Below are 25,841 nucleotides of genomic sequence, written 5' to 3'. Positions count from 1 at the left end.
ATTACATCAAGACATCAAGAACAAACAACGCTATACCAGCTGACAACTCAAAGTATTCAAATATTTCATGCAAAGTATTGAATGGAAATCGTTTGCACCAGCTTGGTTATGTTAATCACCTTGATATTTGAGTTTCACAGAAGTTAAGCAAATAAAACCCTTCTTGACCATATTTCTGCATGCAGTTCTCCACTTAAACGTAACAGAAACATTCCATTTTTAAAACAAATTGTGACAGGTGATGAAAAATGGATACTGTACAATACTGTGGAACAGAATAGATTGTGGGCAAGTGAAATGCACCAGCACCAACCACAACCAAAAGCCAGTCCTCATCCAAAGAAGGTGATATTGTGTATATGGTGGTATTGCAATGGAATGCTCTATTATGAGCTCCTTCAGGAAAACCAAATGATTAATTCCAACAAATACTGCTCCCATTAGATCAACTGAAAGTAGTTCTCTATGAAAAGCATTCAGAATTAGTCAACAGAACATGCATAATCTCCCATCAGGATAGCACAAGACTGCATGTTTCTTTGATGACCAGGCAAAAAACTGTTACAGATTGGCTGGGAAGTTCTGACTGATCCCCCGTATTCACCAGACATTGTACTTTTGGACTTCCATTTATTTCAGTCTTTACAAAATTCTCTTAATGGAAAAAATTCAATTCCCTGGAAAACTGTAAAAGGTATCTGGAAAAGTTCTTTGCTCAAAAAAAATCAAAAAATTTTGAAAAGATGGAATTATGCAGTTCCCTGGAAAATGGCAGAAGGTAGTGGAACAAAACAGTGAGTATGTTGTTCAATGAAGTTCTTGGTGACAATCAACCAGAGCAACAAGAACTCTGAGAGAGGGGTCCAGGAAAAGTTATGCTAGGAAGACTACCCATGCCCTTTGTCCACATAGAAAATAGTACTGACAAGCAGCTGAATAAGGAAAGAATTATTGATGGATTTATATACATAAACTAATCAAATGAAAAATGGATAAATTTCAGAAGGGTAGGAGGAACTTTCATGAAAAAAAGAAAAAGTGAACACTACACACTACTTTTCCTAGCAGTTAATGATATTTACATGGTAATCAGTTCAGTTCAGTTCAGTCACTCAGTCGTGTCCGACTCTGCGACCCCATAAATCACAGCACGCCAGGCTTCCCTGTCCATCACCAACTCCCGGAGTTCACTCAAACTCATGTCCATCGAGTCGGTGATGCCATCCAACCATCTCATCCTCTATCGTCCCCTTCTCCTCCTTCCCCCAATCCCTCCCAGCATCAGAGTCTTTTCCAATGAGTCAACTCTTCGCATGAGGTGGCCAAAGTATTGGAGTTTTAGTTTCAGCATCAGTCCTTCCAATGAACACCCAGGACTGATCTCCTTTAGGATTGACTGGTTGGATCTCCTTGCAATCCAAGGGATTCTCAAGAGTCTTCTCCAAAACCACAGTTCAAAAGCATGAATCTTCAGTGCTCAGCTTTCTTCACAGTCCAACTCTCACATCCATACATGACCACTGGAAAAACCATAGCCTTGACTAGATGGACCTTTGTTGGCAAAGTAATGTCTCTGCTTTTCAATATGCTGCCTAGGTTGGTCATAATTTTCCTTCCAAGGAGTAAGCATCTTTTAATTTCATGGCTGCAGTCACCATCTGCAGTGATTTTGGAGCCCCCAAAAAATAAAGTCTGACACTGTTTCAACTATTTCTCCACCTATTTGCCAGGAAGTGATGGGACCAGATGCCATGATCTTTGTTTTCTGAATGTTGAGCTTTAAGCCAACTTTTTCACTCTCCTCTTTCACTTTCATCAAGAGGCTTTTTAGTTCCTCTTCACTTTCTGCCATAAGGGTGGTGTCATCTGCATATCTGAGGTTATTGATATTTCTCCTGGCAATCTTGATTCGAGCTGTGCTTCCTCCAGCCCAGCGTTTCTCATGATGTACTCTGCATATACATTAAATAAGCAGGGTGACAATATACAGCCTTGATGTACTCATTTTCCTATTTGGAACCAGCCTGTTGTTCCATGTCCAGTTCTAACTGTTGCTTCCTGGCCTGCATATAGGTTTCTCAAGAGACAGGTCAGGTTGTCTGGTATTCACATGTCTTTCAGAATTTTCCACAGTTTCTTGTGATCCACACAGTCAAAGGCTTTGGCATAGTCAATAAAGCTGAACTCTTGCTTTTCCCATTATCCAGTGTATGTTGGAAATTTGATCTCTGGTTCCTCTGCCTTTTCTAAAACCAGCTTGAACATCTCTGGAAATTCACGGTTCACGTATTGCTAAAGCCTGGCTTGGAGAGTTTTGAGCATTGCTTTACTAGTGTGTGAGATGAGTGCATTGTGCAGTAGATTGAGCATTCTTTGCTGCTACTGCTAAGTCACTCAGTCGTGTCCAACTCTGTGTGACCCCATAGACGGCAGCCTACCAGGCCCCTCCGTCCCTAGGATTCTCCAGGCAAGAGTACTAGAGCATTCTTTGGCAAATAGCAAATAAAAATTCAACCCAAAATTGTGAAAAATTGAAAAGTTCTTAGTGAAAATTAAAACTACATCTTTTATTTTTACTTAAAAACCAAAGAAACTTTTTAGCCAACCATAAAAAAATTTCCTGCAAAAGGCAGTCAAGACTCTAATCTCACTAGAGCTCTAACTTAACACCAAAACCAACAAAAACAAAAAAGGAAATAGATGTAAAGTATGACATTATGGGTTACAGTGATACCCCTAAATTTTACACTTATTACATGCATAATCTGCCCTGGCTAAACAGGGATAACAAAGTACTTCTGTTTAAAGAAAAAAAAATCAGATGTGCTATAGCATGTACAATCCAACACAAGAGCAAATGACAGAGCACTCATCATGCCATTCACAAGTTGTATTTCTGAGTAATCTGTAAGTTCTAAGGTAAAGAGATTTAAGGGGGTGTGTGTATATATACATACACATACATTTACATATACTAGGTATTAAGAAAACTTCTCAATAACTGCTAGTTTTTTCTTTTTCTTAAGAGAGTGATCACCTGTGATTAGCAAAATGCCTGAAAGGCTAAAGGAACAGGATCTAAATTAACAGTTTGGAAAATCTTCTAAGTAAAAATTCCTCTAGAAATAACTGAACTGATTATGGAACAGTCACTTACTAAAACAACAATTACTTTTAATCATCAAATTATACCAGATTTTATAGGTATTATGAACAGTGTCAAGAATAGAGTTTACTCCTTGGAAGAAAAGCTATGAAAAACCTAGACAGCATATTAAAAAGCAGAGATGTTACTTTGTCAACAAAGATGCATATAGTCAAAGCTATGGTTTCTCCAGTAGTCATGTATGGATGTGAGAGTTGAACTATAAAGAAAGCTGAGCACCAAAGAACTGATGCTTTTGAACTGTGGTGTTGGAGAAGACTCTTGAGAGTCCCTTGGCCTGTAAGGAGATCCAACCAGACTAAGGAAGTCAGTCCTGAATATTCATTGGACGGACTGATGCTGAAGCTGAAGCTCCAATACTTTGACCTCCTGATGGGAAGAACTCACTGGAAAAGACCCTGATGCTGGGAAAGAAGGAAGGCAGGAGGAGAAGGGGACGACAGAGAATGAGATGGTTGCATGGCATCACCGACTCAATGGACATGAGTTTGAGCAAGCTCTGGGAGTTGGTGATGGACAGGGAGGCCTGGCATGCTGCAGTCCATGGTGTCACAAAGGGTCCAACATGACTGAGCCTCTGAACAGAACTGATCAAGAAGAAACTAAATTTTAATACATGAGAAACATTTTTAAGCTTATCCACTCCTTTCTTCTTGCCTGACACTTAGGGTTCCTATTTTACTACTTTTCACTTGGTTAAGACTACAAAATACAAACATCAGATTCCTGTCTGCAGATCTCAAAGTCTATCAAGGCCACACAGAGTTCCCTCCCAGTTCAGGCTTCGGGATCAAGCACTGCTCTGCCACAACCAGAAGGGGGCAGCACTCGACAGCCCATGGGTCCTGGGTATGTTCCCTCTTGGTTATTCAGGCTCAGGGGACCACTGACTCAACAAAGATCATCAGCTGAGTCCCCACTCTGTGTGAAAACAGTTTGAAACCCCTGCCCTGTGGAGATTTAGAGATACCCCCAAATATACTTTAAAGATTAGAGATTGAGATCAATTCCCATCATTTCATGAATGAGACTTGCGTCCATGAGACCATCTCCAACCTGTCCACCTGGCTGTCCAGAGGAGCCAGTTAGAGCTCATGTCTATCTCCTGCCTCCCAACCCAGCAGAGGCTTCATTAAGACTTAGTTTCTCTTCAAAACTTCCAATGTCTTTGCCTTTCTCCCTCCCAAGGGCCCTCTCACCCATGACCTAACTTGACAGCCCCTAACTACTAATGAAAGGCAATGCCAAAGAATGCTCAAACTACCACACAATTGCACTCATCTCACACGCTAGTAAAGCAATGCTCAAAATTCTCCAAGCCAGGCTGCAGCAATACGTGAACCGTGAACTTCCAGATGTTCAAGCTGGTTTTAGAAAAGGCAGAGGAACCAGAAACCAAATTGCCAACATCTGCTGGATCATAGAAAAAGCAAGAGAGTTCCAGGAAAAAATCTATTTCTGCTTTATTGACTATGCCAAAGCCTTTGACTGTGTGGATCACAAGAAACTGTGGAAAATTCTGAAAGAGATGGGAATACCAGACCACCTGACCTGCCTCTTGAGAAATTTGTATGCAAGTCAGAAAGCAACAGTTAGAACTGGACATGGAACAACAGACTGGTTCCAAATAGGAAAAGGAGTACATCAAGGCTGTATATTATCACCCTGCTTATTTAACTTATATGCAGAGTACATCATGAGAAACACTGGGTGGAAGAAGCACAAGTTGGAATCAAGACTGAGGGGTGAAATATCAATAATCTCGGATATGCAGATGACACCACCCTTATGGCAGAAAGTGAAGAGGAACTCAAAAGCTTCTTGATGAAGGTGAAAGAGGAGAGTGAAAAAGTTGGCTTAAAACTCAACATTCAGAAAACAAAGATCATGGTATCTGGTCCCATCATTTCATGGGAAATAGATGGGGAAACAGTGGAAACAGTGTCAGACTTTATTTTTGGGGGCTCCAAAATCACTGCAGATGGTGCGTACAGCCATGAAATTAAAAGACGCTTACACTTTGGAAGAAAAGTTATGACCAACCTAGATAGCATATTGAAAAGCAGAGACATTACTTTGCCAACAAAGGTTCATCTAGTCAAGGCTATGGTTTTTCCAGTGGTCGTGTATGGATGTGAGAGTTGGACTGTGAAGAAAGCTGAGTACCAAAGAATTGATGCTTTTGAACTGTGGTGTTGGAGAAGACTCTTGAGAGTCCCTTGGACTGCAAGGAGATCCAACCAGTCCATTCTAAAGGAGATCAGCCCTGGGATTTCTTTGGAAGAAATGATGCTAAAGCTGAAACTCCAGTACTTTGGCCACCTCATGCGAAGAGTTGACTCATTGGAAAAGACTCTGATGCTGGGAGGGATTGGGGGCAGGAGGAGAAGGGGACGACAGAGGATGAGATGGCTGGATGGCATCACTGACTCGATGGATGTGAGTCTGAGTGAACTCTGGGAGTTGGTGATGGACAGGGAGGCCTGGCGTGCTGTGATTCATGGGGCCGCAAAGAGTCAGACACGACTGAGCGACTGAACTGAACTGAACTACTAATGACTCTGCCAAGGTGCACAATCTTTCTATAGGCAAGTCCAGGACAACACAATAGAGTGTTCTGTACAATTATGCAAGTTGTACAGAAGTCTAAGAACATGTTCTTGGAAGTTCTTGAAGAAAAACAAAACATCTTAGTTTATAATGTTGCATAGTTTGATATAAGAGAAATTTGGTAATTTGTCAAATGGTGGCTCAGAAGGTAAAGAATCCACCTGCAATGCAGGAGACCTAGGTTTAATCCCTGGGTTGGGAAGATCCCCTGGAGGAGGGCACGGAAACCCACTCCAGTATTCTTGCCTGGAGAATCCTCACAGACAGAGGAGCCTGGTGAGCAACAGTCCATGGGGTCACAAAGAGACACAACTTAGCAACTGAAAAACAACATACAAAGTATGTGTCAACATTCACATAAAGTTAACATCATAATGGAATTTTAGTGGTGCTTTCCATAAATGCTTCAAGTGGATTATGACAAAAAATACCAAGCAGGAGGCAAATCTATTCTATTAAGGTAGGGTAGGTCAGCCACCTTGTATGAGTTCCCATGTGCAAAAGGTGTAGGGATGTGGTTTATATATTTTCTATATATTTATATAGAACATACTACTGTCTTGCTGGTGGAGATGAAAGGTGCTGAGTCAGAAGTAGGTGAACACAATGCAGGTGGCACAACAGAGTCACAGGCATGAAAGACAGGAGGAGTCTACAGAGTCTGGACATTTGCTCTGTGGTCCCCACTCTGGCAGCAGCCAGGCTCCCGGACTCTGATCTGGAGGGGAGACCCTCTGGTAGAGGTGTCTCCTCCCTAACTCCTTCCTGTCCTGGGGTGGGAACAGCTTCCTGCCTTTGCTAATCGCTGGGCTGCCTCATCCACCACTGCTTTGCCCTTTTTTGTTCTTTCATCTCCTATGTAACTAATTTCCTGCATGGAATCCCCTCTCCCCTGCTGTAGGTTCTCCTGATTAATCCACACTGATACAGGAGGATATGCACAAAGAACTATAAAGCTGGAGGCAGGAGGAGACTTTCAGTTGTCTGTAATGGGGTTGCACTGGGAGTGCAAACTTGAGACCTTTTGGAGAGTGGTCCCTATTGTTTTTCCTATTTGCTAAATTTCAGAAATAAACCAAGTGCTGGGAAAATCTTTGTGATATCACCAGTTCTTCCTGTCAGCTTGTCACACAGTACAACCCTTCAACTTGGAATCACTGGTACTCACTATGCCCACCTGCTCTCTCCTCCTGCCCCTGGCTGCCACAAAAGTAGCCAGAACCATCCAGAAGCTTAGCATAGAGGAGCCCCACCCTACCCCAGCAAAGATGCACTCACTCACACTATGTAATAAGATATTTGATAACATTAAGGCAAAAAGCATATACTGATTGCATCCAAAGTCTCTGGTCTCTAACAACTGATTGTGTATTTGTTAGTTAACCCTTTCTATACTGCAGCATTGTGTCTCTCCAATTCTACAAATTCTAATATTATAAATGCACTTACTTCAAGTTCAAAATATGATAACCCTTTGAAGGTTCTCTTGAAAGTGAGATAAATAATAATACATCAAATGCCTCAGGCTGACTTTATTTTTAGTGTTAGCAAGTGTTAGTTTCTCAGTCATGTCTGACTCTTTGTGATCCCATGAATTGTAGCCGGCTAGGTTTCTCTGCCCATGAAATTCTCCAACCAAGAATACCACAGTGGTTTGCCATTTCTTTCTCTGGAGTTCCTGTAGGGGAAATTACAATTGGATGCCTCAAGTCCAAGGGAACCCCCCACCCCCACCCCGGGCATGTTCATTACCAGAGCATTCCTCTCCTGTGTAAAGAGAGGAATTTTTTTCTTTACAAAGAAGTGCTTTATACTTCTTTACAAAGAAGTGCTTTGTAAAGCACTTCTGAGTGCCAGATTGTTTAATTGTGAGCCATACAGAGGCCATTGCTCTTTTGATCTTAACATATCCAATATGCACCCCAAAGATCTTTCCTTCAGGACAGATGAAATATTTCCCATTTTTGCAAAACACAAAACACCAAAACACAAAAGATGCAGGCAATTTCCAACAAAAATGGTACAAGACAGATTCCAGCATCAATGCACACAGATGAACTGGCCACCAACAGGGTAAATAAATTTACCCTATAAAACAAATGGACTAATTTTATCTAGGTTACCCACTCCCACAAGAACTAGCTCCCAAATGAACTGGTTCCAACTGAACCAGTTCCCAAATCAGGTAAATAAATGTACCCTACATATGAGCTATGGTGGGCTTGCCCCATGAGAACTAGTTCCCAATGAACTGGTTCAGGGTAGAGTCCAACAACACCTCCCCTCTGTAAACAGGTACCCAACCAAATTAGCTTGTCCTGTAAAGGAAAAGCCCAGATTGAGGGGAAAAAATGTTCCCGGTGTGCACATTGGAGCGACTTACCCTTCAAAATCAAGCCTGTCAGCTCTTAACATAAAACGACACACAAAACAAGTGAACTGGTTGAATCAGCTATCAAATTGGGTAGACTTACCCTACAACCGAAATCAAGTCTGTTGACTCTAGAAGTTTGTCAGTTCCTTGTCTCAATTGTCAAGCTGAGGGAAGCCAGTACCCATTCAGGGAATCTTGAAGGAAAGAACCTCAGGACAAGTGATCCCAGCAGCTGCTAGGGTCTTGCTCCAGTATTCCCTGATTGATGCCGGCTAGCCACAAGCAGCAAGGCTCCTGGCTGACTAAGCCAAATTTTTACCGAGTCCAACCTTGCTCTGCTCACTGCATGACAGGTAATGAATCTGAGAGACAAGGTTTTGAGGCAAGGAAAAGACCTTAATTGGGGAGCTGGTAGACCAGGAAGACTACAGGCTAATGCCTCAAAACAACCATCTTTATTTTTAACCTCTGTTAATTGTAAACCTCATTCCTGATTCAGAATTTTTATAACATACTTCCATAGTAAATGGGCAAGTCACATTTTGTATCATGTGTAAAATCTCAAAATCCTCCAATAAATCTATGTTACAGTTGTCCTTTAGCAGTCACAATTGTGAAATTAAGGATTTGTTACCTTATCCCAAAAAGCAGTGAAATCTTGCACATTCACAACTGTTTTACCATCTAATGGCAGCTGATGATCACACTGTGGTAGCTCATCAAGTAACAGAAAGTTCTACAGAAAAAGGAAAAACACAGATTGTTTAAACTGTAGGAACAAAGCACAAGCAAAATAATTGCTTCCATGAAATTTGCAATATATTTTTAAACTGTATTTCATTATGTTAGGTCATTGAAGTGAAGTCGCTCAGTCGTGTCTGACTCTTTGCAACCCCATAGACTGTAGCCTACCAGGCTTCTCTGTGCATGGGATTTTCCAGTCAGTAGTACTGGAGTGGACTGCCATTTCCTTCTCCAGGGGATCTTCCCAACCCAGGGCTCGAACCAGGGTCTCCCACATTCTAGACAGATGCTTTACCATCTGAGCCACCAGGTAAGTCCAATGTTAGGTCATTAGAAATACTAAATAATCTGTAGTATAAAGTATTATAGCATATAGTATAGTACATACAGTATACACATATAGCTTATAGTGTGTATATAGGTACACACACACACACACACACACAAATAGTTTCAGGCCATGGAACTATCTTTGTAACTTTTTTAACAAGGATACTGGCTCCCCTTTAAAGAACAAATATGTCTCCAAATTTGAACACATCAAGAAGCGGGATATTTTTCTTGTGTCATTAATAATACAAATGGGTTTTGACAGAAAATAATTTCATAAATATTTACTGAATCCCACCAGGTTCCAAGCACCATGCAACACTGCTGGGAACACAGAGAGGAAGGTCATTCCCAGGCCTTCAGCAGTCAGGTGGCAAAGGACAGGCTGGGAACATAAGACCTTTGGAAGAAACTCCGAATGAAAGCCTTACTCTGCTTTCCTCCTCCTGTGTATCAAATCCCTATCATTGGTTGTCATTAACTATCATTAAAATCATCATTCTTAAAAGATAATGCTATTAAGTCTCTATCTCTTTCTTACTTTTCACAAGCATCTTTTGACAAACACTTGTCTCTGCTCCTTAGTCAAAGTCCTCTCCTCCTCAACAGAATGATCACATCTTCCACTTCTTGCTATTTTCTGCACAATTATTAATAGGAACTATTCAATGCAATTTAGCTGAATAAAATAAAGTCTTGAAAATCATTATAAATCTAATATAATCATATACAGGAATCTCCCTCTTACCCTTTAAATGCTAAAAATAATTCAATGAGAAAAGACACAGTGGGAAAGAAAATGAACAACTGAGACCACTCCCACCCCCAACCCCAAGTACTATGAACATGTGGCAGAGACTACTGGCTGTCCTCTCTTTCTTGCTCTCTTTCTTCCATGCTAACAAAACCTTGGATTTTAGCTCCACATGACAACCTGAAAAGAGGCCCTCTCTCTCTCCAGCCTTCTGAGCAAATAGGAGCAGCCACGTGACTAAATCCAGGTCAGTGGAGGGTGACAACAACCAGGCTCTTTCTCCACCCCATGGCCTGGGCCTTGGAGGCTGCCAGCATGGTCAAGGTCAATGCATTTAACATCATGGAGGATCATACTAGCCATGGAGCTTGTTACAGGTTAAATTATATCCCTCTCCCAAATGATACACTGAAGTCCTATCTAGGAACTCCAGTTACATCAAAACATGACTTAATTTGGAATTAGGGTCTGATTAATATGCAATCATACTGGAGTCAGTTTGGCCCTAAATCCAATATGACTGATGTCCTTATAAGGAGACAAACACAGTCAGAAAACAGCCACCTGAAGAAAACGGAAACTGGAGTGGTGGCAGTTAAAAACCAAGGAACCCAAGGTTTGTCTTCAACCACCAAAATCTAGAAGAGGCAAAGAAAGATTCTCCCTGTGACCAGAATTCAGAGGGATCGGTGACCCTGCTGACACCTTGATTTCAGACTTCCAACCTCCACAACTGGGAAACAGTAAATTTCTATTGTTTTAACATCTGGTTTGTAGTACTTGGTCATGGCAGCCCCAGAAAACAGATACAAAACCTTACAAGGTTTCTTGCATGAGTGAAAAACAAACTATATTTCTGTGAAAAGTGGCTTTGCCATGCGTAATTCTAGGACCTATAGGCACAGAATCTTAACCAACACAGGGGGCAACTGAAACAAACATGTAATGATGTTCGAAAAAGAAAATGGACGTGAATAGTAACCTACTACCCTAAACCTCATAAATAGCCTTCAAGTCCTTGACACCCTTATCTATTGTGCCATAAAGCTACAAATTTGATAAACACCTTCTACTTCAAAAGAACAACTGTTCCTCTTCCTCCTTTGTCACCAGGCCCTGGTGGTGGCAGGCAGGGCACAAGGACCACGTTGGGTTGGACCCTCCAAGAAGTTTCTGTGGCACTAGAACAAGGCCAAGTTACTCCAACTGAGCTCTGTCAAGGATAGCTCTCCTTTATCAAGAAGACCAAGTTACTGTATCAGAAGAGGTGGTCTTAAAGCAAGTTGAAGAATCAGAGAAAAGATATAAGGTCACTCACTGTGGAATTTAGATGAAATTCCTATTGCAGTAAAAGACAACTTTAGCACATCTGGCATTGAGACAACATGTGCATCAAACATACTGAAAAGTTAAGTATCACCTTAAATTCCACAGAGGTTGTTGGATCAGGGAGCTCTGTTAATGGTAAAAACAAACTTAGATGAGTCTGCTATGGGATACAGAAGCACAGATGGAATTTTTGGACCAGTTATAAACCCATGGAGTTATTCAAACAATATAGAGCAAAGAGGAAGCAGAAGTCTCATGGTGAGAATAAGGTTCAAATTGGCTTATAACTGGAGGAAGCTCAGGAGGGAGTACAGTGGCTGGGTCAGCATTCACTTGCTTCGTTGCTTTAGGACCAGATTCCAGAGGATCAACCAGCAATCCAGCTGCCCACTATGAGGCTGTTGGTTTAAAATCCAGCTATGACTTAGTTTCTTGTCATGGCCTCATTCCCCTGGTGAATTCAATGATGTGCCCAGAATCTTAACTAGAGGTGTGGATGATGCACCAATGTGTTGAGTATACTAGCTGGGCAGGATCTCTAAGATTCTACCACAATTCAAGATCCTGTTAAAACCATTTATGCTTCCCAGTTTAACAGATATGAGCAAACGATGTATAGGAATTCCAAAGGAATATCTTATACCAGAATTGTCAAGTGAAGTACAATCTTTTTGGTCCAAAGCTGCTAATCTCTTTTAGTCTGAGGGGGCCAAAGTAATTGAAGTGTCCCTGCCCCAACCAGTTTTCAATTGTCTGCTACCATGTACTGTGTACATCAGAAGTGGCATCAAATATAGCAAGATTTGATAGGTTAGAATATGGTCACTGATTTAACATTGATGTGTCTACTGAAGCCATGTATGCTGCAACTAAACAAGAAGAGTTCAATGATTTGGTGTGGGGAAGAATCCTCTCAGGAAACTTTCTTATTAAAAGAAAATTATGAGAACTATTTTATCAAAGCAGAGAAAGTGAGATGACTCATTACTAATGATTTTGTGAATGTTTTTAACTCTGGAGTAGATGTTTTGCTAACTTCCACTGCCTTGAGTGAGGCAGTGCCATACACAAAGTGCATCAAAGAAGACAACAGAACATGAATTGCCCAGGGTGATATTTTTACACAGACTGTAATATGGCAGAATTGCCAGTGGTGAGTGTCCCTACAGCCCTGTCAAGCCAAGGATTGTCAATAGGACTGCAGTTTAATGGTTGTACATTTTGTGACCAGCTGCTTTTTTACAGTTTGCAAATGGTTTGAAAAACAAGTACTGTTTCCTGTTACTCAACTTATCAAACTAATGGATGATTGTTCATCAAACTGTGAAAATTAAACGTTATCTCTGCTTCTCTAAAATAGTAGTAATAACTATACCATGCAAATTATTATGACTTTTAAAGCTTTTATATTCTAGACAATTCAAGTGATCTTGTAATTTGGTTCATTGTCAGTACAGTCATTCCTTGAAATCACTTTTTAAAATTCTTGTGATGTAGTTAATTATAAAAAATCTGTCAGAATTTATTAAGCATCCACTAAGTATAAACAAAGTATAGGATTTCTATTATAATACAATATACCTGTTCCTGAAAAATGATGCATAGGGCAAAAATGATCATTAAAAACAACGCTGCTTACAGTACAAGTAAGCTTAGGAGTAAATCTTTCAAAACGCCTACATCTTTGCAACCAAAGCACTAACAAAATCACTGGTACGCTTATTTTTGACAAAGGAGGCAAGAACACACAATGGGGCAAAGACGGTTTCCTCAATAAGTGCTGCTGGGGAAACTGGATAGTTACATGAAAAAGAATGTAACTCAAAATGGATAAACTCAAAATGGATTAAAGATCTAAATATAAGACCATAAACTATAGAATCTTAGAGGAAAACATAGGCAGAACACTATGACATAAATCACAGCAAGATCCTCTATGACCCACCTCCTAGAGTAAAGGAAATAAAAAAATAAATTAACAATGGGACCTAAGTAAATTTAAAAGCTTTTGCACAGTAAAGGAAACTGTAAACAGGTGAAAAGACAACCCTCAGAATGGGAAAAAATGATAGCAAATGAAAGAACTGACAAGGGTTAATTTCAAAAATATACAAGCAGCTTGTACAAATCAATACCAGAAAAACAAATAACCCAATCAAAAAGTGGGCAAAAGCCCAAAGCAGACATTTCTCCAAAGAAAAGATATAGATGGCTAATAATTACATGAAAAGATGTTCAACATCATTCATTATTTAGTTCAGTTCAGTCGCTCAGTCGTGTCCAACTCTCTGCAACCCCATGCATCGCAGCACGCCAGGCCTCCCTGACCCTCACCAACTCCTGGAGTTCACCCAAACTCATGTGCATCGAGTCGGTGATGCCATCCAGGCATCTCATCCTCTGTAGTCCCCTTCTCCTCCTGTTCTCAATCTTTCCCAGCATCAGGAATTGGAACTATGGAAAATATTCAAAAAAGTACTAATATTTTGACCTGTTCAGGCCCCAAACAACAACATGCTACTTTACAACCTTTAGTTGCAGATATCCCTATTAATTTATGGAGACGAGATCTATTGATGCAATGGACAGCTTATGTAACAATTCTTACAGTATCTTCTCAAGCTAAACAAATTATGGAAAATATGGGATACAGTCCTGTTCAAAATACACAGGCTTTTTAGTGGAGGCCACTGCTGGATCATCAAAAAAGCAAGAGAGTTCCAGAAAAACATCTATTTCTGTTTTATTGACTATGCCAAAGCCTTTGACTGTGTGGATCACAAGAAACTGGAAAATTCTGAAAGAGATGGGAATACCTGACCACCTGACCTCCCTCTTGAGAAATTTGTATGCAGGTCAGGAAGCAACAGTTAGAACTGGACATGGAACAACAGACTGGCTCCAAATAGGAAAAGGAGTACATCAAGGCTGTATATTGTCACCCTGCTTATTTAACTTATATGCAGAGTACACCATGAGAAACACTGGGCTGGAGGAAGCACAAGCTGGAATCAAGATGGCCGGGAGAAATATCAATAACCTCAGATATGCAGATGACACCACCCTTATAGCAGAAAGTGAAGAGGAACTAAAAAGCGTCTTGATGAAGGTGAAAGAGGAGAGTGAAAAAGTTGGCTTAAAACTCAACATTCAGAAAACAAAGATCATGGCATCTGGCCCATCACTTCATGGGAATAGATGGGGAAACAGTGGAAACAGTGTCAGACTTTATTTCTTTGGGCTCCAAAATCACTGCAGATGGTGACTGTAGCCACGAAATTAAAAGATGCTTACTCCTTGGAAGGAAAGTTATAACCAACTTATACAGCATATTGAAAAGCAGAGACATTAGTTTGCCAACAAAGGTCTGTCTAGTCAAGGCTATGGTTTTTCCAGTGGTCATGTATGGATGTGAGAGTTGGATTGTGAAGAAAGCTGACCGCCAAAGAACTGATGCTTTTGAACTGTGGTGTTGGAGAAGACTCTTGAGAGTCCCTTGGACTGCAAGGAGGTCCAACCAGTCCATTCTGAAGGAGATCAGCCCTGGGATTTCTTTGGCCACCTCATGCGAAGAGTTGACTCATTGGAAAAGACTCTGATGCTGGGAGGGATTGGGGGCAGGAGGAGAAGGGGAAGACAGAGGATGAGATGGCTGGATGGCATCACTGACTCGATGGACATGAGTCTGAGTGAACTCCAGGAGTTGGTGATGGACAGGGAGGCCTGCTGTGCTGCAACTCATGGGGTTGCAAAGAGTCAGATACAACTGAGTGACTGAACTGAACTTAACTGAACTGGCAAACAACAAAAAACAGCACTTAAGTTGACATGGAAATCTCATGAGCCTACTTGGACAGACCAGTGGCCCCTATCACATGAAAAGTTACAGGCTCTTGAACAGCTAGTAGAGGAACAAGTGTCTCTTAATCATATTGCTTCAACTACCAGTCCTTGGAATTCTCCTGTCTTTGTTATTAAGAAGAAATCTGGGAAATGGAGAATGTTAACTGATTTAAGAAAAATTAATGCTTAATCAAACCTACGGGTGCTTTACAACCAGGCATTCCGTCACCTTCTATGATACCACGAAATTGGAAAATAAAAATCATTGATCTTAAAGATTGTTTTTATACTATTCCTCTACAAGAATTTAATGCTCTCCATTTTGCTTTTACTATACCATCAATTAATAATAATTAAAAAAAAAAAAACAGTGTCTCGATATTACTGGAAGGTATTGCCACAAGGAATGCTTAATAGTCCTACATTATGTCAATTATACATCTCCCAACCACTTAAATTTATTAGAAAACAATTCCCTCATGCTTATATTATCCACTATATGAATGATATTCTTTTAGCTTCTCCTTCTGCTGAGGAACTTCAACGTATTTTCTTAAATACAGAAATTAAAGTAAAAGAATATGGGTTATATATTGCTGTCGATAAATCACAAGAGCAGGAACCATATACCTATTTAGGATATATATTGCAAATAAATATTATTAAACCACAAAAAAAATACAAATTCAAGCTGATTCCTTGAAAATTTTAAATGATTTTAAGAAATTATTTAGGAGATATAAATTGGTTACAACCATCTTTAGGAATTCCCAATCATTCCTTAACACATATATTTCAAATCCTGCAAGGAGAATCTGATTTAAACAGACCCCATATACTAACAGAACAGGCTAAACAGAAATTGAATCTTGTAAATCAAGCTATACAACAGAGACAACTTAAACAAGTAGATCTGACTATTCCAATTTCTTTACTTATTCTTCCTGCTTTAGATTCCCCTACAGGAATATTATGACAACTGCAGGGTATCCTTGAATGGGGAATTTTATCCCACACTCCTAAGAAAATAATGACTACTTATATAATGCTTATTTCCTTTCTTATTTCAAAAATGAGATCCAGATGTATACAACTTTCTGGTTATGATCCATATGAATTGTTTTTCCTTTCACTAATGAACAAATCCATAGATTATTTGTTACCAGTATGGATTGGCAAATTGCCATTGCTGATTTCATAGGTGAGGTTCATAACCATTTTCCAAAGTCACCTTTGATTACTATTGCTGCTAAACACAAGTGGATAATTCCTATTATTACTAAAACAATTCCTCTTGCTCATGCCCCATGTATTTTACTGACACAAAACTCTCAAAGCTGATTATACTGTACCCACAACAAAGGTTTGTCAATCTACCCTAGCCTCTGTTCAACAAGATGAATTAGAGGTTATTGCTACCTTATTACAGGATGTTTCTACAGCTTTAAATATTATATCAGATTCTCAAGATGCTATACAGATAACACAAATCATTGAAACCATATCTCTACAAAAGGCTTCTTCTAAATCATCTATTATTACAATGTTATCTCAATTACAAAATATAGTAAGGCTTCATTCTGCCCCTTTTCACATTACACATATCAGATCTCATTCTATATTCCTCAGACCATTGGCAAAGGGCAATGATTCCATCAACTCTTTGTTAATTGCTTTTCTTACTCATTATGAATTTCATCAACTCACACATATAAATATACATGGCTTGATGAATAAATTTCAATTATCCAGATAAGAGGCCAGAAATATTGTTTCTGCCTGCCCTACATATATTCTTAGTTACCACATTCCTACAACTACAGGAGTTAATCCCAGAGGCCTTTATCCCAATGATATGTGGCAGACTGATGTTACTCATGTCCCTTCTTTTGGACATTTGGGAGCTGTTCATGTTTCTGTGGATACATATTCGGGCATGATTTATGCTTCTGCTCATTCTGAAGAAACATCTGCTCGTGTTATCTCACGTTTTTTGAAGGCCTTTTCTTACATGGGCCTACCAAAACATGTTAAAACTGATAATGGCCCTGCATATGTGAGTCATGGTCTTGCAAAATTTTTATCTGATTGGAATATTTCTCATTCTACAGGTATTCCATATAATTCTCAAGACCACTCATTGTGGTCTTGAACACACTCATCATACTCTGAAAAATATGTTTTTTAAACAGAAAGGGGGAGAAAAGTATGGCATACTGATGACACCAAAAGAGAAATTAGCCCAAGCTAATTTACTTTAAATTTTTTGGATTTACAATTGGATCATACAACGCCAGCAGTAACACTGCATTTTCAGAATACCATTCTTAGTGAAAATTATATTCCTGGTCAAATGATTGCAGATAATACTCTGGTATGGTTGGAAAATGCTATGAACAATTGGTGTAAGGGCTTTAGACTTAAGAAAGGATGAGGTTATGCTCTTGTCATTTCAGATGATGGACAACACCATTGGATACCAGGAAGGCATGTCAAAGTAAGGAAAGAAGAGGACATGGTTTGACATTGATCCTTCTGGAGAGCCACCAGTGATGGGGATAACAAGACTGATGATCAGCAACTGCCCTGAACCAGCTCCAAGGACCAACAAAGCCAAACCACCCACTTGGGGTCAATTGAAGAAATTGACCATTGAATAGGAAAAATTGGTCAAAGAACAGGGACAGCCTTTGACCTCAGCTACCATGTTCCTGGCTATGTTATCTGTGGTAACTACCACAGTAGGTGCCAATCATACTTATTGGGCATATGTTCCCAATCCTCCCCTATTAAGGCCAATTATGTGGGAGGATTCTTCTTTTCCAATTTTCATAAATGACTCTCCTTGGTTACCCGGATCTTTTGACTGAGCCTTCCTTTAAAATCAGAAGAGACCCGACAACTTTCAAATGTTAGTGTTAATTATACTGTGGGAACAGATCTTACCCCTATATGTATGGGAGTGGAAATTCATTGTCTTAAAAAGAGGATTACAAAGATGGTTATCTATAGTTAAAGAACCTCAAGGGACCAAAACTCATTTTTTCTTATTAGAAACATTTCCTTTAATATCACAGGAGAAAATACTACTATGTTTCCACCCCAGCTACCGAAATGTATTATTTCTATAAAATCTGGAATAGAACATTGGGTACAATGGAAATTATGGAAAGCTAATACTGGACACATTATGGCCAATACTTCTGATGGAGAAATTACTGATTGGAGTCAAAAAGGAGATCCTTTAGACAAAAATAATAATTTGGATGGAACAACAGACTGGTTCCAAATAGGAAAAAGAGTTCATCAAGAATGTATATTGTCACCCTGTTTATTTAACTTAAATGCAGAGTACACCATGAGAAACGCTGGACTGGAAGAAACGCAAGCTGGAACCAAGATTGCCGGGAGAAATATCAATAACCTCAGATATGCAGATGACACCACCCTTATGGCAGAAAGTGAAGAGGAACTAAAAAGCCTCTTGATGAAAGTGAAAGTGGAGAGTGAAAAAGTTGGCTTAAAGCTCAACATTCAGAAAACGAAGATCATGGCATCCGGTCCCACCACTTCATGGGAAATAGATGGGGAAACAGTGGAAACAGTGTCAGACTTTATTTTTCTGGGCTCCAAAATCACTACAGATGGTGACTGCAGCCATGAAATTAAAAGACGCTTACACCTTGGAAGGAAAGTTATGACCAACCTAGATAGCATATTCAAAAGCAGAGACATTACTTTGCCAACAAAGTTTCGTCTAGTCAAGGCTATGGTTTTTCCTGTGGTCATGTATGGATGTGAGAGTTGGAATGTGAAGAAGGCTGAGCGCTGAAGAACTGATGCTTTTGAACTGTGGTGTTGGAGAAGACTCTTGAGAGTCCCTTGGACTGCAAGGAGATCCAACTAGTCCATTCTGAAGGAGATCAGCCCTGGTATTTCTTTGGAAGGAATGATGCTAAAGCTGAAACTCCAGTACTTTGGCCACCTCATGCGAAGAGTTGACTCATTGGAAAAGACTCTGATGCTGGGAGGGATTGGGGGCAGGAGGAGAAGAGGACGACAGAGGATGAGATGGCTGGCTGGCATCACTGACTCGATGGACGTGAGTCTGAGTGAACTCCAGGAGTTGGTGAGGGACAGGGAGGCCTGGCGTGCTGTGATTCATGGGGTCGCAAAGAGTCGGACACGACTGAGTGACTGATCTGATCTGATATTGTTAAACAATACTTTAGACTCTATCAATAACATTGTTACTGGCTCTATATATTGGCATGGAGGGAGTTTCTCCCCTCCCTTACCTAAATTACCTTTTTTGCCTTTACATTCAGAATTGTGGAAAATATCAGCTGCCTTTCAACCCATAACAGCATGGAAGGGGCAATTTAACTCGATAGCATCTGGTCATTCCTTACATTTTTATAAAAATTCAACCCATTGGATTAAAGCATCTATTCATTTACCTTTTGTATTTTTGACAGGACCTACTTTTTATAATTCCTCTTCTGGGTTACTTACTTGTCAAAATTGTTCCTTTTACACTTGTATCAATTCTTCTCTCCAGTTTCAGAATGACTCTATATATTCTAAAAATCAGATCTGGAGTATGGCTTCCTGTAAAAATGAATAGACCATGGCATGATACCCTCACAGTCTATATTGTAGAAGAAATCCTTAAGAAAGTGTTAAAACACACTAAACGGTTTATTGGACTGTTAATTGCTGCCATTTTAGGAATTATTTCTATAGCTACTACAGCAGCTGTAGAAAGAGTGGCATTACTTCAGAGTGAACAGACTGTGCCCTTTGTGCAAGAATGGCATAAAGACTCTGATGTTCTTTGCTTTACCCAGAGAAAAACAGATGGAAAATTAGCTGCACAAATGGCTGATTTACAACAGGTTGCTATACTACTAGGTGATCGAGTAAATAGTATGCAAAAACAGATTCGTCTTAAGTGTGATTGGAACATAACTTCTTTTTGTGTCACTCCTCACAAATATAATGAATCTGCATTTCATTGAGACAAAGTTAAACAACACCGCTTAAGTCAAGGTAATATATCTCTGGATATTAATAACTTACAACCAGAGATTATGGAAACTTTCTCTCAGAAACTACACCTTTTGCAAGGATCTAATCTGCTGGAAGCAGCAGCAATGGGATTTCTCAATTAAATCGCATTCCACCCCTGACAACTAACAGAGAATCAATTTATGTTAATTTTCGTATGTCTTTTTCTCTGTTTCTACATAGTCTGGTGGTGAATCACCAAGAAAGTCAACGGACAACAGCAATTAGTGACGATCGCTTTGGCTTCTATGACCAATAATAATCATAAAAAAATAAGCTTCTAAAAAAAAGGGGGGGGGGGATATGTAGGGAATATGCTATGCACAGGCCTGTACTATAATTAACAAGGCTTCTTTGAAAAATAAGAATGACTTTCTCATCACCTCCAGGCAAAGGGCCAGGAGCAGTAAAAAGTAAATCGTGGGAAAACATCTTGAAAACAAGATGCTGAAGTAGTGATGTGACTGATGGAAAAATATTAGTGACTGTTCTCCTGACCAGAGCCTTGAGGGAGTTGCTGAGAAAGGTCGTCACTAGCTGCAGGGCTAAACATAGTTATGAAATGCCTGAAGGTTTGACATTGAAGACTGTGCACTGTATATCATTTATCCCTGATCTGAAATTGTAAAAAACAGAGGTCTTTAGAGCACACACAAGAAAGTAGATATTAGCAATAAAAAGCCTGCAAGGATCAGGATCTTGGCTTTTGCCTGCGAATGGCATCAGCCCCCTGATCCTCACCTTATTTCTGAGTCTTAGTTTTCTTTATTCTTCTGCGGCGCTGCTCCCTCATGTCAGTTTGTTGTTGGGCTGGTCCCAGCACCTAACCAGGAAACCTTGAAAACCACTCGTCCAACCCCACCCACAGGGAGCTAGCTTCACAAAAAGAGGAACTACAAACTTCCAGCCTACAGAAAGGCCACCCCAAACACAGCAATCTAAACAAAATGAAAAGGCAGAGAAATATACAGCAGGTAAAGGAACATGATAAATGCCCATCAAACCAAACAAAAGAGGTGGAGATAGGGAGACTACCTGGAGAAGAATTCAGAATAATGATAGGAAAGATGGTCCGCCATCTTGAAAACAAAATGGAGTTACAGATAAATAGACTAGAGACAAGGATTGAGAAGATGCAAGAAATGTTTAACAAAGACCTAGAAGAAATAAAGAAGAGTCAATCAATATTGCAATAACTGAGATCAAAATCACTCTGGAAGAAACCAACAGTAGAATAACTGAGGCAGAAGATAGGATAGGTGAGGTGGAAGATAAAATTATGGAAATCAATGAAGCAGAGAGGAAAAAAGAAAAAAGAACCACAAGAAATGAGGACAACCTCAGAGACCTCTGGGACAATGTTAAACGCCCAACATTTGAACCATAGGAGTCCCAGAAGAGAAAAAAAAAAAAAAGGCCATGAGAAAATACTCAAGGAGATAATAGTTGAAAATTTCCCTTAAATGGGGAAGGAAATAGCCACCCAAGTCAAGAAACACAGAGTCCCAAACAGGATAAACCCAAGGATAAAGACCCCAAGACACATATTAATCAAACTAATGAAGATCAAACACAAAGAGCAAATATTAAAAGCAGCAAGGGAAAAATAACAAATAACATCCCCATTAGGATAACAGCTGATCTTTCAATAGAAACTCTTTAGGCCAGAAGGGAATGGCTGCTGCTGCTGCTGATAAGTCGCTTCAGTCGTGTTCGACTCTGTGCAACCCCATAGACGGTGGCCCACCAGGCTCCCCCGTCCCTGGGATTCTCCAGGCAAGAACGCTGGTGTGGGTTGCCATTTCCTTCTCCAATGCATGCAAGGGAAAAGTGAAAGTGAAGTCGCTTAGTCGTGTCCGACTCTTCACGACCCCATGGTCTGCAGCCTACCAGGCTTCTCCGCCCATGGGATTTTCCAGGCAAGAGTACTGGAGTGGGGTGCCATTGCCTTCTCCAAAGGGAATGGCAGGACATACTTAAAGTGATGAAAGAGAAAAATGTACTGTCAGGAGCTGCGTTAGGCATTACTGACAAAATGGAGGCACGGCCACAGACCCCTCTCCTCATTCCACAGGCACAGCCCTGGTATGAAGGAGTTAGGCTTTGTAATTCTGACTTGTCTTTTCCTCTTCTTGGCTGAGATGACTGAAAAGGAATATTAAGGTGCTTATTGTTCTTGAGAGGAGCATGAGAAGGCACAAAGCCTTCTGCAGCTGTGCTCAGAAAATAATTCATAAAGTTACATTGTCATTTGTTCAAGGATTTTTTCAAAAGAGTGTTCCAGGATAAGCACATAGGCCATAGCTTGAGGCCATGGGAGGGATTGCTATTTGAAGCCTATTTGTAAGGAGAATAGCGCAGGCGGCTGCGAACGGCCAAGAGGAGCTACACCGCATCCGAGGTCAGGGCCGGGCGGGGGGGAGGGGGGGGTGGGGCGGCGGCCGAGAGGAGATACCCAGCGTCTGAGGTCAGGGGCGGCCGCCCGGAGGAGCTACCCCACGCCCCCACGCCGGAGGACAGGGTCGGCGGCCGGGAGGAGCAACCCACACCCAAGGCCAGGGGCAGCGACCAGAGGAGTTACCCCAAGTCTGAGGCCAGGGGCGGCAGCCGGGAGGAAGTACCACACACCTCAAGCCAGAGGCCAGGGGCAATAGGCGGGAGGAGGTACCCCACGCCTCTAAGCCCAAGGCCAAGGGCAGCGGTGGGGAGGAGCAACCACACGACTCAGGCCAGGGGCGGTGGCCGGGAGTACCAACCACACATCCAAGGAGCCGAGGCTGCGCAGGCGCAGGAGGGCCTAGAGGAGCTATCCCACATTGAAGGTCAGGAATGGTGGCAGTGAGGAGATACCCCTCGTCCAAGGTAAGGAGCAATGTCTGTGCTTTGCTGGAGCAGCCATGAAGAGATACACCACGCCCAAAGTAAGAGAAACCCAAGTAAGACGGTAGGTGTTGCAAGAGGGCATCAGAGGGCAAACACACTGAAAACATACTCACAGAAAACTAGTCAATCTAATCAGACTAGGACCACAGCCTTGTCTAACTCAATAAAACTAAGCCATGCCTGTGGGGCAACCCAAGACAGGCGGGTCATGGTGGAGAGATTTGACAGAATGTGGTTCACTGGAGAAGGGAATACCCAACCACTTCAATATTCTTGCCTTGAGAACCCCGTGAACAGTATGAAAAGGCAAAATGATAGGATACTGAAAGAGAAACTCCCCAGGTCAGTAGGTGCCCAATATGCTACTGGAGATCAGTGGAGAAATAACTCCAGAAAGAATGAAGGGATGGAGCCAAAGCAAAAAGAAACCCAGCTGTGGATGTGACTGGTGATAGAAGCAAGGTCCGATGCTGTAAAGAACAATATTGCATAGGAACCTGGAATGTCAGGTCCATGAATCAAGGCAAATTGGAAGGGGTCAAACAAGAGATGGCAAGAGTGAACAGCGACATTCTAGGAATCAGCGAACTGAAATGGACTGGAATGGGTGAATTTAACTCAGATAACCATTGTATCTACTACTGCGGGCAGCAATCCCTCAGAAGAAATGGAGTGGCCATCATAGTCAACAAAAGACTCCAAAATGCAGCACTTGGATGCAATCTCAAAAACAATAGAATGATCTCTGTTTGTTTCCAAGGCAAACCATTCAATATCACAGTAATCCAAGTCTATGCCCCAACCAGTAACACTGCAGAAGCTGAAGTTGAACGGTTCTATGAAGACCTACAAGACCTTTTAGAACTAACACCCAAAAAAGATGTCCTTTTCATTATAGGGGACTGGAATGCAAAAGTAGGAAGTCAAGAAACACCTGGAGTAACAGGCAAATTTGGCCTTGGAATACGGAATGAAGCAGGGCAAAGACTAATAGAGTTTTGCCAAGAAAATGCACTGATCATAACAAACACCCTCTTCCAACAACACAAGAGAAGACTCTATACATGGACATCACCAGATGATCAACACCAAAATCAGATTTATTATATTCTTTGCAGACAAAGATGGAGAAGTTCTATACAGTCAGCAAAAACAAGACCAGGAGCTGACTATGGTTCAGACCATGAACTCCTTATTGCCAAATTCAGACTTAAATTGAAGAAAGTAGGGAAAACCACTAGACCATTCAGGTATGACCTAAATCAAATCCCTTATGATTATTATAAAGTGGATGTGAGAAATAGATTTAAGGGCCTAGATCTGATAGATAGAGTGCCTGATGAACTATGGAATGAGATTCGTGACACTGTACAGGAGACAGGGATCAAGACCATCCCCACGGAACGGAAATGCAAAAAAGCAAAATGGCTGTCTGGGGAGGCCTTACACATAGCTGTGAACAGAAGAGAAGTGAAAAGCAAAGGAGAAAAGGAAAGATATAAGCATCTGAATGCAGAGTTCCAAAGAATAGCAAGAAGAAATAAGAAAGCCTTCTTCAGAGATCAATGCAAAGAAATAGAGGCAAACAACAGAATGGGAAAGACTAGGGATCTCTTCAAGAAAATCAGAGATACCAAAGGAACATTTCATGCAAAGATGAGTTCGATAAAGGACAGAAATGGTATGGACCTAACAGAAGCAGAAGATACTAAGAAGAGATGGCAAGAATACACAGATGAATTATACAAAAAAGATCTTCACGACCCAGATAATCACGAAGGTGTGATCACTGACCTAGAGCCAGACATCCTGGAATGTGAAGTCATGTGGGCCTTAGAAAGCATCACTACGAACAAAGCTAGTGGAGGTGATGGAATTCCAGTTGAGTTATTCCAAATCCTGAAAGATGATGCTGTGAAAGCGCTGCACTTAATATGCCAGCAAATTTGGAAAACTCAGCAATGGCCACAGGACTGGAAAAGGTCAGTTTTCATTCCAATCCCAAAGAAAGGCAATGCCAAAGAATGCTCAAACTACCGCACAATTGCACTCATCTCACACTCTAGTAAAGTAATGCTCAAAATTCTCCAAGCCAGGCTTCAGCAATACATGAACCGTGAACTTCCTGATGTTCAAGCTGGGTTTAGAAAAGGCAGAGGAACCAGAGATCAAATTGCCAAAATCCTCTGGATCATGGAAAAAGCAATAGAGTTCCAGAAAAACATCTATTTCTGCCTTATTGACTATGCCAAAGCCTTTGACTGTGTGGATCACAATCAACTGTGGAAAATTCTAAAAGAGATGGGAATACCAGACCACCTGATCTGCCTCTTGACAAATTTGTATGCAGGTCAGGAAGCAACAGTTAGAACTGGACATGGAACAACAGACTGGTTCCAAATAGGAAAAAGAGTTCATCAAGAATGTATATTGTTACCCTGTTTATTTAACTTATATGCAGAGTACATCATGAGAAACGCTGGACTGGAAGAAACACAAACTGGAATCAAGATTGTTGGGAGAAATATCAGTAACCTCAGATATGCAGATGACACCACCCTTATGGCAGAAAGTGAAGAGGAACTCAAAAGCCTCTTGATGAAAGTGAAAGTGGAGAGTGAAAAAATTAGCTTAAAGCTCAACATTCAGAAAACGAAGATCATGGCATCCGGTCTCACCACTTCATGGGAAATAGATGGGGAAACAGTGGAAATAGTGTCAAACTTTATTTTTCTGGG

The 25,841-nt window shown here is 40.8% G+C and overlaps 1 protein-coding gene across 1 annotated transcript in view; it reads right to left on the bottom strand.

Moving 5' to 3' along the window:
• The window catches only part of LOC113902483 (multidrug resistance-associated protein 4-like), a 365,222-nt gene that overhangs the window by 184,893 nt on the left and 154,488 nt on the right, over positions 1-25,841 (bottom strand). Inside the window, exon 10 of the mRNA XM_027557817.1 lies at positions 8,785-8,886. Coding sequence (XP_027413618.1) covers positions 8,785-8,886 — 102 coding nt within the window. The remainder of the gene's footprint in view (positions 1-8,784; positions 8,887-25,841) is intronic.

Source organism: Bos indicus x Bos taurus, chromosome 12, assembly GCF_003369695.1.
Source record: "Bos indicus x Bos taurus breed Angus x Brahman F1 hybrid chromosome 12, Bos_hybrid_MaternalHap_v2.0, whole genome shotgun sequence".
NCBI lineage: Eukaryota > Metazoa > Chordata > Mammalia > Artiodactyla > Bovidae > Bos > Bos indicus x Bos taurus.
Note: the sequence above shows the minus strand (reverse complement) of the source record. Positions and strands in the feature narration are given on the sequence as shown.